Consider the following 15,912-nt stretch of genomic DNA (forward strand, 5'->3'; position numbering starts at 1 on the left):
CAATGTGCAAGTGCTAAAAACTTAGGCATGCTGTTAGTACAATGTTAATTAGTGCATTTGCATTACATGTTAACTAGATTAGCCTCGTAGCTCCAAAAATAAATCTAAAGAAGCAAACTTAAGACCCTACACATATCCTGGTTGATCAGGCTACATTTGGAGGCAAAATTGTGTAAATTTGTTTTTTCTCTAATGTATCACTTTAGCCTATTTCTGCAGGCCACCAGTTGACATATTTTAAACTAAAATAATCAAATAAAATAAATTATTGTTCCCAGTAACTCTGCTATCCAGTTACCTGGGACACTATTGGATCTCCTGAAATGTTGTGATTCTGTTTTGAGCTGCTATTGAGTGATAAGGGGTGAGAACCCCTTGCTGTGAAAGCAATACACACCTCTCCACAAAGATGGACATACCGAGATAAAAACAGCACTACCAGCACAGCACTGCCAGAATGAAAAATATAATGTAATCCCAATAAAAACACCTTTCTAAATGTTGCTTGCTCACCTATGAACATCCAGTTTGTTTTCAGTTTGGAAAACTATATAATCCATCAGAATATATTCCATCAACGTTATATTCATGGTTTATCTAAAGAACCTCTAAAACCAATGGAAATTGCATTTTATTTCTGTTCTGATAAGGAACTAACAGTTCTGTTAATTCTTGTGTTGAAGTATCTACTTGCATCTCTCACACTCAAGTGTCCTTGACTTTGGTTGTCTGTGTATAATGTAAACAGTAAACAGTAAAGCTCTGGGTTGAATCACAGTCCAGCAACACATAGATCTATCAATACAAACGCTGCTACAGTCATAACTTATAATAAGTAATAACTTGTGTTTACACTGAATAGTATGATGTTGGTGACAATGTGCTGGTGTTTTTAGGGGGAGAAGATTTTTTTCCTGATCAAACCCACCTCAGCCAACCTGTCTCTGTATGAGCGCTGGAGATCCTCCTCCAATCACTCTGAAATGTTCTTCGCCGACCAGGTGGACAAATGCTATAAGTGCACGCTGAAGCAAGGCCAAACGCTCTTCATCCCGTCAGGTGAGCAGTCCAGGCTGCGTGTCAGAAATACAGTGTAAGACATGTGTAAGACTAAAACCAGAGTGAAATGATCAGCACATATCAACCAAACATTGATTATTTATTCTGATTACTATCTAACTGGCATGCGCTCAGTTGTATTTATTATGGAGAATAAATAGGTGTGTGTTGGCTAGCTAGCCATTCAGAGCTATAGAAAAATTATTAATACAGTCTTGGCAAGTGCTCTGGTAGAAAGTAAGTTTCGGTCACTTCTCCAATCACTGACAAGAGTTAAGAGATTTCATTTTTAAAAAACACTTTTTGCATTACATTGTAGTATTGAATTGGATTAGTCATGCAGTTGCACTATTAGTTGTGCTACTGTTAATAATAATAATAATAATACTGATAATAATAGATGGAATATACAGCATTGGTAGATAGACAAATAAAAATATTTATAAGAAAAGCAACAACAACAATAATAATGAACCCATAAGAATAATCCATACAGTTCAAGGAAATTCAAGGAAATATGTCTTACAGTACTGCCAAGATGCTCATGCTCTCAGTTATTTGCAGGTTGGATTAATGCAGTGCTGACACCCGTGGACTGCCTGGCCTTCTCTGGCCACTTCGTCCACAACATGAGTGTTGAGATGCAGATGAGGTCAGTGTCCTTTAGAGCTTTTAGTGCTCTCTTAGTGTTTAGGTTCTCTTTTTTTGTGCAATGCTTAAAGTAAAATATGGTAGACTTCAACAATGATTTGAACATGCATCTGTTTTGAAATTTTGTAATCAAATAATACATACACACACACACACACACGCACACACACACACACACATCTAAGCCGCTTCTCCTTCTTGGTCGCGGTGGGGTGCTGGAGCCTATCCCAGCTGTCATCGGGCGGAAGGCAGGTTACAGCCTGGACAGGTTAATCAAATCATAATTTATTATAGTAATATTCAATAAAGTTTGCACTTATAACCATCTCAAGATAACATTTTTATGTGTTTTCAAAAACTAATTTTAAAAAATGTTTGGGGTGCTGGGCCTCTTCACTAATATCTTCCTCTTTTTTTTTATTTGTTCTTGAGAAAGGTCCTAAGAAAAAGCCTACTTCAGTTTCATGATGTGTTCTTAAAGTGCAGAACTGTTCACACCTTTGTGCTCTTTGTGTGAGTGTGTGTGTGTGTGTGTGTGTGTGTGTTTGTGTGTGTGTAGATTCTGTTACCTAAAAAAAAATCCCAAATAAGAAAACTTTGGTGAATGTTAGAATCTTTGTGAAAACTGTGTAAGTGATGTTTTAAGAAGAAATTTCTTCTTAAGAACTGTTGATGAATCAGGCCATTGTTTTTATTGCATTCTAATTCCTCAAGTCACATATGAGTATTAAGTGTACAATAATATGCAAAAGTCCACAGTCAAAATTGTTTTGTTCATTTTTCTAAGTAAAAATAAGTGAACACATCCTTCATACTGAGAACAACAATATTGGCTTTTTTCAGCAGATTTTCATGCACACTTTTATGCTTATTTTCGAAGTTAAATAAAATAAAGCATGAAATGTAAAATGTGCTATACCTGTTACAGACATAACATGATCAATTTAGCAAATAGAAAGTCATTGTGTATTACAATGTGCAGTGTGCGCCCTGTAAAGAATGTGTACTTATTTTCACGTAGAAAATCAACATGTCATTTGACCGGGCACACCAAAGTTGCATACAACTTATTTTTAAAATATAATTCTGAAATAAAACAAAATAATCAAAGTCGACTGAACTGTGGTGGAATCTGAGATGTCAAGCTGCTCTTTTCCTAGAGAATCATAATCAGATCAGATCATTGTGAGGTCAACAGTATTTGCAGGGTGAAGATAATCCCCTGGCGAGGTTGGGTGATGTGTCATGATGGAAAACTTTTCTCCAGATTTGATGTGTTTTACTCCTTCTCCATGAAACTTGCAATGCGATACAGACTAATGACTGATTTTATCTTGGAAGCATTCAGGCATCAAACCCCATTCTATTCTCAGCTGCAGCCCCTGTAACGATGAAATAAAAAAAGTCAAAGTCAAGGGCATCTGTTCTGGCAGGCTCAAGTGCTTCTCACATCTGTGCACTGGTGGCTTTCGCTCTGAGTGCACTTTTCATTAATCCACATTGTGAAGGCCCATTTGCTTCCCCCCACTCAGGGCATATGAAGTGGAAAAAAGGCTGAAAGTCGCCAGCCTCACTCCGTTCCCCAACTTTGAGACAGCCTGCTGGTACACTGGGAGGCACTACCTGGAGAGATTTAGAAGTGAGTATTGCGCTCATTCATGTTAATGCTGATGCTTTGCGAAATTTTGGCAAAAAATCTAATTTACTGTATTTTTCACTGACATTAAATGTAGTCCATCAAACCTCAGGGCAGTTTCTGACCTGTACATGTGCTTCTGACACATGCATATGCACCAGTAAATGGAACCTGACAATGTGTCTGCAATGTCATTGGTCAGCTGTATTAGAGAATGACGTGTAATGTAGTAATATTTACTAAACTCCAGCAGAAGCTGGTCTTGGTGCATCCTTCCTAACAAAAATGGTCTTGGTGCATCCTTCCTAACAAATAACAGAAGCTTATACCACTCCAATTATCACTATGCTAGTAGCATGCCTGAGTCATCACACACTCACCTAAAACTGCATACTTGTTAAGTAGATTTTCTTGTGTGGCATCTGATGCAACTCGACACAGATGGAGGCAAATATGTAATGATTGCACTTCACTGTATTTGAATCCTCTGTTCTGTAGCTCCACCTTGCTATTGTACAGTAAGAGACTATGGCTGCATTTGCTGAGATTTTTGGGTGGTGGACTACTGTCAACACACCTTTACCATATCCTGTGCTGTGCTGAGAAAGGCCTACCACCCAAATAATATCTGATCAGTTATGGTCCCTGTGGTGGTCCCCTGTCATTATTGGACAGGGTAGAGGGGGGCTAATGAATTATAAATCAACAGATGGGCTACAGTCAGTAATTATGAACAGAGTTAAAAATATTCCACTGGCCGCAAAGGCCACCAGGCCAGTGAATCTTGTTGCTAAAATTTAAGAATTTGTGGCCAGAATTATCATATATGTTTTGGATTTACAATAAACAAGCCTGTTTCAGTACCAACAGTCATACGAAGCTCCCTCATCCACTCCACTTTTTTAATTACACCTGTAGACCAGAAACATTTTTAACATTTCTTTCAAAAGCTGCAGCTTTTGAATAGTGGGTTTATTAAGTGAGTTACTCCTGGTAATGAACTTTTTGTGTCTGTCTATTGTGGAAACTGATGGCATGCTTGACAGAAAAATCACTTGATTTTGAGAATCATAGTCCAGCCTCTAAAACTGCTTCATCCACTGGACTCAATTTGGCTGCAATTTGTTTTTTTCATAGTCATCATTGTGGTCTAATTCCTTTTTATTGTCAGCTCTGCCAGGGACATTAAAGCCATTATGTAATAATCCAGCCATATTGCCAGTCTACGAAGAAATGCTCGGAGTTCTAGATCATGATAAGTTATCACTTGCCTTCACGTGATCACATTAACAATTAGGGATGCGAGATCGCAATTGGCCAGGATTGAAATTTGCAGCCAGCCAGCTTATTGTTTGTATTTCGGCTGATTTGTATGTGCAGTTTAATGATGGAGATAATGCACTCGCACTGTATTTGAATGCTGCGGCTACACCTGTACCAACATATTTTAGTATAATTATATGAGTCATTGTGCTGAATAGCCAGTTGCTTCATTCTTTGGATGTACTGCTTTAATTGTTGTGTGTTATCTGAAGTTCTTTTTAAATGCCAGTTGCTTATATTGCAGGTTTGGCAAATAGAAAAGAACGGAAATGTGGTTTTATGTTTGATATGTTCATAACAAAAATTACATTACAGGCTAATAAAAACAAGCCAACAATTTACAAATCTGGCTGTAATTGATCTAACAAAACAGGCTCTGGATCTCATGCAGGAGGTGAAAATTAGTGGTTTTGTTATTAATGGTGGCAAGCCAGATTCTCACAGTGTCTACGAGAATCAAAAAGCATTGCTGTATCTGTAGCTTCTCTAAATCATGTAAGCTATGTGTAGGATGGTTTAATATACCTTTATCAATGGCTGTGGCATTAAAATTAAATAGGTTGGAGTCAATGGCAGAAAACCCAGAGTGCTTCACTAAGGACAAGTTGCATTCTTGCACACTTATATTATTATTAAATTAAATTAAAGTATTATTAAAACTGATCCTCAAGTTTAATGAAAGTTTTGCCAGTTTAAATATGAGTTGGTAGTTGCTTATTAAGTATTGATCGAACATTTAACTATTTGTTAGTTATGGTTAATCGGTTAATCCCTAACAGCCATAATCCCAGCCTGCTGCAAAGACCACTAGGTGGCGTAGTTCACCTCTTCATCAGTAGCCAGTGAGACTGTAAAAAAAACTCCCAAGAACACGTAACAGTCAGCCGAGAACATCACAATGTTGAAACTTATGTTTGCGTGAATAGGATTTTTCACTAAAGCTGTTAACTTTATATTCGGCCTACCACCTCTTGCATTCTAACTGGCGCCTCACAGTGGGTGCCGATCCTCCTGAACGCCTATATTGGCCCTATCCCATACAGCCCAATCCCAGTACAAGTTATAGTTAGAGGACTCTAAAAAGGCCTCAGTTAGTGGGTCTAAGGGCCTTTGGCTTTTGCCTGCTTCTGGCAGAGGCCTGCTGAGCAGATGGATAGAGTTCGTTCAGCAGGAATATTATTGCAGTCATTAGATCGGTGCATCGCAGAGTTCACAGATGATTAGCTTCAAAAGGCAGAATCACTTGCTCCATTACAGCCCGGTGTTTAAACTCCTCTCAGCTGGTCCTGCGCACAATGTTTATATTTCCACCATTTCTTTTTTTCCTCCACTGCTCACGTTCCCTTAATTCAGCCAGATTGTGTATGGAATGCGCACGCACCAGGCGGTTGAGGACCACACTTGTTCTCTAGGCACACTGGGGGGGTCTGTTTTCAGGGTCATCTTTTTGAGATCCTCGTTGTGACTGCAGGTAAATGGGGGGTTGGCTTTCTTCCCAAAAGGCCCCATTGGCCCCCTGCCAGCCTTGGCCCTCCTCTCTCCATCCACCATTTCAGCTTTCACTTTGTGTTCATGTTATTAATTTAAATGCAGTGTGCAGTGTATTTCCTGTAGTGGCCGTGTATCCAGTCCAATGTAATCAATGTTGAAGCATGCACTAGGAAAAGCCATGCAACTTTTTTGGGCCCCATAGATCACAGTAATCAGTCTGATGTTTGAATGGCCATTGTTATGGCTATGGTTGCCAGTGCACTTTCTGATATAAAGCCCCCCCTCACCTTTCAGCAGTGTGTGTCATGCTCTGAGTGTTTCCGACAGACGGTTCCACAGAGCCAGGCACCGCCGCTAACAATTTCAGGAAAAGTTGCTGGGAAAGGTTCCAGGATCATTTAGCAGAGGCAAAGAAATCATCCATATTTAATGTTTTTAAATGAGGTTTTTAAGTGTATTTGTTAAAGCAGTTCTGGTCAGAGTGACAATGTTTGGGTTTTAAACACTTACACTTACAGACTGTAGTCTAGTGGTGCACAGTTTTTGTAAGCTGTCCTCTAGCCTTTTGAACAAGTGGTCACTTTCTTGTTTTAGGCCTGTGACAGTTATTACATAATTGCCTGATCGCAATTATTTGAGCTAATGGCAGTTTTTGAAACAATTTTTTACAGTTGTTAGCTATCATGTTATGTTTACATGGCAAAAAAAAAACATTATGTATTAGGTGTGTTTTTAGCTGTTGGTTTAAGGCAAATACAGCACTATAAAGTTTGGGCGTCTCTGGTCAAAGTACGTTTTTATTGATTTTCTGAATGAAGATTACTTATATCACATCCTCTACAGAGAACATACTTCTGCATATTTTGCAGAATTTTGCACAGTTACTGTTTATTTGTTCAATTTAACATGTTGGAAACAAAAATAAAACATAAAATGTTATGGTCCATATTGTAAAGATATGTTCTTTTTGACAGTTATACTCTCCAGTCCAGTAATGTTAAATGTCAATGAAGAGCAATACTCATGTTTTCATACATATTTTGCAGGTTTACATAAGTCAAATAAACAACCAGCCCCTTACCTGGTACATGGTGCCAAAATCATCAACGGAGCCTTCAGATCATGGACTAAAAAACAGGTAGGTATACACTAAAGCTCTAGAAGGTTTTGTGTTCTTGAAGAGGCAACATCATAGAAAAACTAATTTTCCTTGCTTTTGTTTAAATCAAAGGGTTTGAATTCATATGTAGACACTGTTACCAGTTCCCTACCCAGTCCACACACCCCATATATGAAAACTGAACTCTGTAAACAGCTTGTTTTGAAGCTCGGCCTATTTCTATTGCAGTTACAAGAAGTATCATTTACATGTATGTGGACCTCAAAATAATATAGAGGACAAATATAAGATATGAGTTCTTTAAGGTTGATCTAGAGTCTTTCTGAACTGCAAATGTGTTAGAATTGCTTTGTTAATCAACACTTATTCTCACATAAGGCCCTTCTAGAGCACGAAGATGAGCTTCCTGAGAATATGAAGCCAACGCAGCTCATTAAAGACCTTGCCAAAGAGATTCGGATTGCAGAGGTGAGATTTTGGGTACATGTCTTTACAGCATTTGTTATGTTTTGTAAAGCAATTGTTTGAAAAAATCAAATGTATACAATTTTCTCCTGATGTGAAAAAAGCACCAGACTATTTCTTTAATCAACTGTGTCTCTTGTCTTCCAGAATGCAACTAAAGCCATAAAGAGTGAGCCTAGCAACTCAAAGCCCCCAGCAGAGGAGCCCCCCTCAGCCCCACCAGAGCCAGAAGAACCTGTGTCTCCCACGCTAATGTCCACTCCACCACGAGATAAACTGGCCAGGAAGAAAGCTCCAAAACCCCCAAAACCACCGAAACCGCCCAAAATGCCCAAGGCACCCAAGCCACCAAAGGTGCCCAAAGTGAAGGAAGGTGGGAAGAAGAAAGCGAAGAAAGTGAAAGAAGGAGGACTGCCTGAGAAAAAGCCTTCCAGCCTGGCAGCTTTGGAGTCCCATGCCAAGGACATACTTTCCAAGATGGATCAGCCTAAAAAAGCAAAGGTGAGTGGATTTGGAAGAATTCTTTTCTGACTATACAATCACACAGATTATGTAACAGTTAGTTCTTACCAAACAGTCTGAAAAGTACTGTAAACCATTCCTTAAATACTGTACTGTTTTGCAATATGAGAACAGTCTTATGGTGCTCCTAGTTAAATGACATGTTTTGTTGGGTTATATATAAGTGAAAATAGGTTAGCACATCTTATACAGAGAACACATTTCTGCACATTTTAATGCACAATTACTGTTTATTTGATGAATTTAAAATTTTAGAAAAATAAAACAAAAAAATGTGGCCTGTGCAAAAGTTAAGGCACATTTTATATTTTATCTTCTAATCGTTTTCTAATGTGTGTAACTCAGCAAATGAATTGTACACAAATTGTAGCTCTTCATTTTACTAAAAATAACATATTTAAGTTTGTTTTCTATAGAGAATGTGTACTTACTTTCACTCAAAAAAACAAAACAAAACATGTCACTTGACTGGGGGTGTTCAAACTTTTGCGCACAACTGTAAATTTAATACCATTATGCTAGCTATAGTGAACTAATACTGCCTGACACACTTGCCTAGAACCAATAACATTAGAAAGGCTAATAGTAGAAGTGGAAGATTACAACTGTAACAACTACATATTACAACTAACAACCCCTACTGGCATTAGCACAAAATTAGGGCAGTATTTAGGGGATTTTATCTAGTATGATAATCTAGGATGCTTGTCTAATTTAAGAGTTATTATAAGATATTGAATTTACAAACTGCCATTCTGTAAAATCTATCTTTCTCATTCCAATCCTAACTGGAATTGTTATGACGACTAATCAGAGAAGACTTCAGTGTTATGATGCTTTTGTATTGTGGCCCCTTTTTTTGTAAGTTGTGTAAAAGCAATACAGCAGTCAAAGTATTGTGAATAACATCACGGCTAGGAAGAGCAGCCATGCCAGAGAGATGCTAATCACCGCAGCAGATAACCTCAAGTGTCCTGTTGCTTAAACAGAATGCATCAAAAATCACATAATCTTAGTATACATAATGCAAATAATATGTTGTTGCTTTCATAAGAAAACCTTGTAAATCTATCTTTCCATTTGAAAAAATAGAGAAAAATGAATGATGAATGACAAACAAATTTGAAAAGCTAAACTTTTGAGCCTTTTAAAGTTACATCTATAAAATTACTGTTTTCATGGTGGAAGTTTTTCTTTTTTGAGCAATGATATTTAGACCACAAAGATTACAATCAAAGCTACAAAACTACAGATTTTTGTTCAGACATACTACTAAGCACTTCCTGGTGCCAATTTTACAGCCTCCAAAGACCATGATGAGCTTCATGGAGAAAGAGATGAACAAACAGAATGACGTTGAGAAGTTCGAAATCCGAGAACACAACAAAAACAAGACGGAAGCGAAATGGAAATACAAGGTGAGCCTGCAAAGAGAATGCATCTGATCCTGGTGTTCCCCACAAAGCAAACATGGTGGTGATCCTTTAATGTAGAACCAAGGCAAGAGCCAGCTTTGAAAGCCCATGCAAATGATATTAAGCCCCATAACAAGTTGAGAAGTTGCAGTGAAAGTGGGGGGTGGCTTCGAGAATCGTCCAAAAGTGATTTGCACGTCTCAGATCAAAGCAATCAGCAGAAATAACTCTGTGGCTCAGTCATGCTTTCTGTTCAGAGCTCATCAAAGGCAGCAAGTGCAGAGCCCTTCACCCAGGCTCAGAGTTTACCTAATGCTCTCTTACTCTATGTCATATCCCCGGCACGCTCAGTAAGTATTTACATATGCCTCTGTTTCTGCCGCAAAAGTAAGCATGTTGTGTCGTTATTGTTGGACTATATGGGACGGCTTTTGTAGAAAAAGGCTTAATTCTGGTGAACGGAAGATATTAGAGGGCTTTGGTTTCGTGGAAAAGTCAATGCCAAGCGGCTTTGATACGTTTGTAGTTGCTCCAAGCGGCCTGGTCCAAGCAGCTCCCCAAGCACTTACAGATGGAGGGAATATTTTGGCTAAAAATGTTCACCAAGGTCATCAGCCCTGAGTCTTCAGTCTTTCCTGTTTGATCACTATCAACTAAGGATGAACAATAAAACAATATGCTATTGAGAACATGATCAGTTTTCTGAGGATAAGTCAGTATTTCTAGAACACTAAACAACTGCTTATATCATAATAAAGACAGATTTACAGCAGTTATAGAGAGCTTTTAAACAACAATAACCAGTGAAGAATAACTGTGTAAACTGTGTAGTAACAAGTAACAGAAATAGATCACAGCCTTTTATGCCTTTGTTATTTATTTTTACCAAATGCTTGATGATTTTTGTAAAATAATAGGACTACTCTTAAGAAACATCAAAAAGTGACCTCCTTGTGCAGAATTTTCAGCCTGCTAAAATGAGTGAGCGAGTAAGTTACAAGCCAAGTTCATGAGGGACATTTTGTTCTTTCCAGTTTGTTCAAAAACTAAAGATTGCGATCTGAATCTGTTGTGTAAACATCTTTGTGAAAATGATGTTAACTAAGTTACGTATCACCTGCTGCACCTGTGATGTCGTGTGCAATTGCGGCTGCTTTAATTGCCAAATTAATGATGGGTGCAGGGGATGTAGCCAAACTGATTTAAGGAAGAAAAAAAAAAGTGAACCACCCAACACACCATCTTGTGCTGAGGTGGAGGATCTTCTTAATTGATATCCCCATACCTTTCTTTAGTAATCATTTCAGCAAGGCAGTTTATATGGTATCAACACTATACCTGCTGTGCCTACTTAAAATAGAGTTAATAAACATTCTTTCAGGTCAGAAACTAGTAAGCTGACTATTCTGGCTATAGTTTGGTAGTTTTTGGGTGATAGGGTGATCTAATTGGCTATTGTCAATGAATGACGGGTAACCCAATGGAGAGGCTTACAAAGTGATAATCGTCATGTTGGAAAACTCAGAGAAAACCAGGGAGGAATGAATTAAAAAGCAGCTTGTGCATATGTTGGGAAATTAGGGTTCTCATTCCAATTAGAAGTATGCGGGGGCTGACAATCAGTTTTTGTTTTGGTTTACGAGAGAGAAGTTTAATAAGAAGTTGCCTATTAGATCTCTCTGCGGCGCACTGTAATGCTAGCTTTTCTCCACGGCTCTTCCCCTTCTACTTATTTTACTTTATGTTAAGTTTAGCTTGGGTGCATGGAGCCTAAAATATATGCTAACACTTTGGAACTTCACCTTGCTTCACTGTAACTCACTGCAGTAAAGCAACCAAGCTGAACTGACTTTTACCTAGAGCAGCAACGCAAAACTTTGCAGCATGGCTTTATCAGTTTAAAAATCACGCCAAAGGGTAAGAAAATAATGTTTGTGCTGCCACAGAATATTCTAAATCCAGACAATGTATCAGGGCTGAACCAGGACATGGACTAACATTACACATTAAAAGAACAGATTACAAGAGAAATATAATATTTGTAAAGCCCCATCCGGCATTTTTTTTGTAGTCTTCTAACTTGATTGATTCATGGAAACAATCTGTAATTAACAGTGCTGTTAGTGACAGGGTGGGAATCCTAATACTTTTGCCATGATGTAATTTTTTTAGATTTGTGCTAAGCAATGCAATGCTGTATTTTCATATGACGTATTGTACTGCAATTATTTTCTTTTGATTGCAGATGATGCTTCTAATCTCACTTCAGTCATTTCACATCATCTCTCTTGAATCTTTTTTATTGAACCAAAACAGAATTAGGCAGTAGAAAAAAACTTACACATTAAAAAACTCTTATATGTATATTTATGACCTTATTTATGCTGGTATCTGTAACGATTAACAGTGATTGAGGGATATGTTTTGTTTTTCTCTTGCAGAACAGCAAACCAGATTCATTACTGAAAATGGAAGAGGAGCACAAGTTTGAAAAAACACCGCTGGGACATAAAGACAATAAATTTTCGTTTTCAATGTCAAACAGGAAATTGCTGGGGTATGTATTTTACTGCGATCTCAAATATGCAGTCTTGTAGGTGTATATCTTTATTAATCCTTTAAATTATTATAAAATTAGCTCTACTAAATACTATAAATACTAAAAAAAATACTAAAAACTCTAAATAACTCTATAAATTAGTATTTGATAGGGCTCAAGGGATAAATAATTCTGAATTTGTGAATTTCTCATTATTTTCTGTTCTGTTACACTCATGAATTTGTCTGTGTTTAGCAGTGCATGGATTAACTCTACTGCTGTGCTGTAACCCTATACGATCATTGCAAAAAAGATGTTTCTCTGAATTAATTCTTGTCAGTCTGCCCCCAGAGTAGGTGGGCTGGATGCATGTCCAGGTTGGTCATAGTAAAATGTAGAGCATTTAAAATTGGAGCTTTGTGTGCTCCTGCGTTTTCTAACACTGTATAAAAGAAGCTCTGTTTTTAGTTCTGAGCCAGCGTGCACACATCCAGAACACAATCCACATCACTATGGAAACACTTATTATTGGATTACTTTAATCAGAGTAGCAATAAAAGGTCACTAAAATGTGAATTATATTAATATTCATTTGTTTTCTTCATTGTAAAGGGGAATTCCAAAATATTTACATAATTAAATGATTAAGATGTGAACAAAGTCAGTCAACGTGGTTTGGTTTGATGTGAAATGCTCTGTTCTAGAGAAACCTGTGGTGGTGATAGGAACCAGACATCCAGTGCATTTAATGACTCTTAAGTTGTTACATGAAACTGATATGAATACACTGCCTGAGACATGTTTTATAAAGATTTTGGCCTAAACTTCATTTTTAAAAGTCATGGCAGGGCGTTATAAAGTAAAATGTTACCCAAAGAAAACATATTTTTTCAGATCTACCTCTATTTTACCATCATCACCAGTACATATAAAACTCAGAAGACACGTGTAGGTTCACTTGTCATTTTGGATAGTAAATAAAATGGCTATATTTGTGTTGTAGACATCGCAACCCCTGGTTCCTATCACCACCACTGTAAAGAAAATCAGAATCTGTAAGTTTCTCTTTAATGCATCATTTCACACCAAAGCACTCTCAATGACTGTTTACATCTTAATGATTGAATTATGCAGAAAAAAGTTTGTAGCACAAACAAAAATCTTTGAATTTTCAGCTTTGATAGATCACATTCTTTATCCCTGAAACAAATGCCACAACAGCATGGAGAGGTCATGTTTTTAACGGAGAAGAGAAGATTAAACAGCAGAAATAAACACGGGTTGAATTCATCTGTTTTCGTTAGTGACATGAATCAGTGCTGATATCACATTAATTTAAGAGTTAAATAATCTTAAAAAGCATGGAGAAAACAAAATACAGATTCATCCTTTTATACTGTTTCACAAACCACCTCTTATTAGTAAGAAAATGTATAAATAGGAATATAAATCATACATAAGATGCATTTTATTGTATAAGAAGTGGAAATGCTCTCCTTAAACAAATAAATAAATAAAAAAATCAATTGTACGCTACAGTTGAGACAGATACAGCTGAAGTATTTTAAGTTCTAACTCCTTGCTGTGCCATGTGCTGACCATGGCCTTGATTCCTTAAGAATAGAAGAGTGGTCAGATGTCTGTCTGGTTATATAGCACACTTGGGTGTTTTAATGTTTTCATCCAGGTGGGCAAAGAAATGTGTTGCCTTCACATTCCCAGACTGGGTGCTGTCATATGATAGGCTAAACCCTAAATTGGGTGAAAATGAATATAATAAATCCTACATTTATCAGAAACTTGACATTAAGACACACAGTCATATTATAGGCATGAAAGGCAGATGTTGACTTAATCTCTTGTGTTGAACTTTTCATAGTTTTTTTGATTGTTTTTGATTGCCTGATCCATCACGGCTCCATCGGCTTGCTGTTTCCTCAGGGCAAAGACGCTGAAGACTCAGACCAACTCCAGCGTGTTTGGCTCCTTACAAAATGTAAAAGAGGACAAACCCAAGCCTGTACGAGACGAGTATGAGTATGTTTCAGATGAGGGAGAGCTAAAAATCGACGAGTTTCCAATCAGGCGGAAAAAAACTCCTGTCAAGAGGGACTTTTCCTGTGAGTATTGGCAGTTTGCACAAGTTAGTCACAACCTCACAATCTGGGTTGAAAAGTGTTTTACCTGTGTTGTTTATCTGATAACCACAGGTTTTTTTTTTTCAATCTGTATCATTGCCATTATGGTGGACAAAGTACACAAATCATGTACTTGAGTTAAATTAGAGATACCCAAGGTATAATATTACTCCAGTAAAAGTAAAAGTCCTTACTCTAGACCACAACTTGAGTAAAAGTACAAAAGTATTTGCCTTCAAATGTACTTAAGTATCGAAAGTAAAAGTACTAAAAGAGTAACTATGGCTCTAATGTCCTGTTATCATTTTTGTAACGAGACTTGCTTCATGAATTCATTTTAGGTGAAAATACTCCAGTGTCTCTGTTGGTAAACCAGTCTTTTAATAGAATGTCATTAATTAGTCTGACACTGATGTCTATTAAATTGATATGATCAAAACACTGAAGGTAAACAGTTTCCATCAGGTAGAAGTGGCTCTGAAATCACTTTTTACAAACAAGCAAAGTTTTAGTTTAAGATTACTTTGTAGCTTAGATACAAGCTGAATAAAAACTGGCTTTAAACAAGTTCACAAATATGTTTTCCTTTACTATATTGATCTGTAGGTCTCTGTTCATAAACATAAACTAACTGAAACTAATTTGCTATAAAATGAAAGTGTTTGTATAAATTTAGAAAAAAAGAAACGTGCCAGTCACGACTGCATATGTGTACATATTTCTATATTGTGGTCTATTTACACAAAGTTAGGTTAGTTCATCATTTAGGTGACGAATGTGCTCCCAAATATTCACGCTGCTGCGCTGACATTGAACCGTGTGCTGCACTGGGTCGGTATGACCAACAGGTCAAAACAAGCTCAGAACAAAGTGACCGCTGTGCCCTGATTGGTGTTCTTGCTTTGCGTTTCTTTTGTTTTGACATGTTACGTTTTTATACACACAAAAACCAAAAGGAACGACAGATTTCTCAATGCAGTGGATTGTTAAAGTCAGCAAAAATGGAAATACTTAAGTAAAGTACAGATACATATAAAAACTACTTAAGTACAGTAACAAATTACATTTACTTAGTTACTGTCCACCACTGATCATTGCTAAGTAACAATGTTTGGACAACGGTGTGCAAATAATTTTGGTGGAAGAAATTGGCTGTGTATTACGTTTTTGAGGGTTTACTTTTCCCTTTGTTTTTAAAAATTGGCATAAAAATAATAAAATAGTGTGAATGACCTACTGCCACATCTAGGATAATATTCATGATAACACATGACCTAAAGGGTTCTATTGTTTAAATAGCTTTAGGAATAGGACGGTTACCAATTTTAATGATGTCCTGTGATGTAAAATGTTACATTTGAATTATTCCAGTATGTGTGTATGGTTATATAGTTGTAAACAAAAGTTAGAAAACCCTGGTCGAATGACATAATTTGGTGTTTTTTTAAAGTGAAAATTAGCACATCCTCTACAGAGAAGAAACTTAAACATAACATTTTTCTACAAATTTTAGGGCAAAATTCTATTAATTTGCTGAGTTTAACATATTGTAC

General features: G+C 37.1%; 1 protein-coding gene across 2 annotated transcripts in view; it reads left to right on the forward strand.

Moving 5' to 3' along the window:
* phf2 (PHD finger protein 2) overlaps positions 1-15,912 on the forward strand; it is a 61,048-nt gene that overhangs the window by 24,581 nt on the left and 20,555 nt on the right. For both annotated transcript variants that reach the window (XM_017692819.2, XM_017692820.2), the window contains exons 7-15: positions 897-1,059; positions 1,624-1,711; positions 3,243-3,349; positions 7,207-7,298; positions 7,659-7,748; positions 7,893-8,246; positions 9,569-9,685; positions 12,124-12,239; positions 14,163-14,341. In XM_017692819.2, the coding sequence (XP_017548308.1) occupies positions 897-1,059; positions 1,624-1,711; positions 3,243-3,349; positions 7,207-7,298; positions 7,659-7,748; positions 7,893-8,246; positions 9,569-9,685; positions 12,124-12,239; positions 14,163-14,341 (1,306 nt within the window). The remainder of the gene's footprint in view (positions 1-896; positions 1,060-1,623; positions 1,712-3,242; positions 3,350-7,206; positions 7,299-7,658; positions 7,749-7,892; positions 8,247-9,568; positions 9,686-12,123; positions 12,240-14,162; positions 14,342-15,912) is intronic.

This window comes from Pygocentrus nattereri, chromosome 21, assembly GCF_015220715.1.
Source record: "Pygocentrus nattereri isolate fPygNat1 chromosome 21, fPygNat1.pri, whole genome shotgun sequence".
NCBI classification, from domain to species: Eukaryota; Metazoa; Chordata; class Actinopteri; order Characiformes; family Serrasalmidae; genus Pygocentrus; species Pygocentrus nattereri.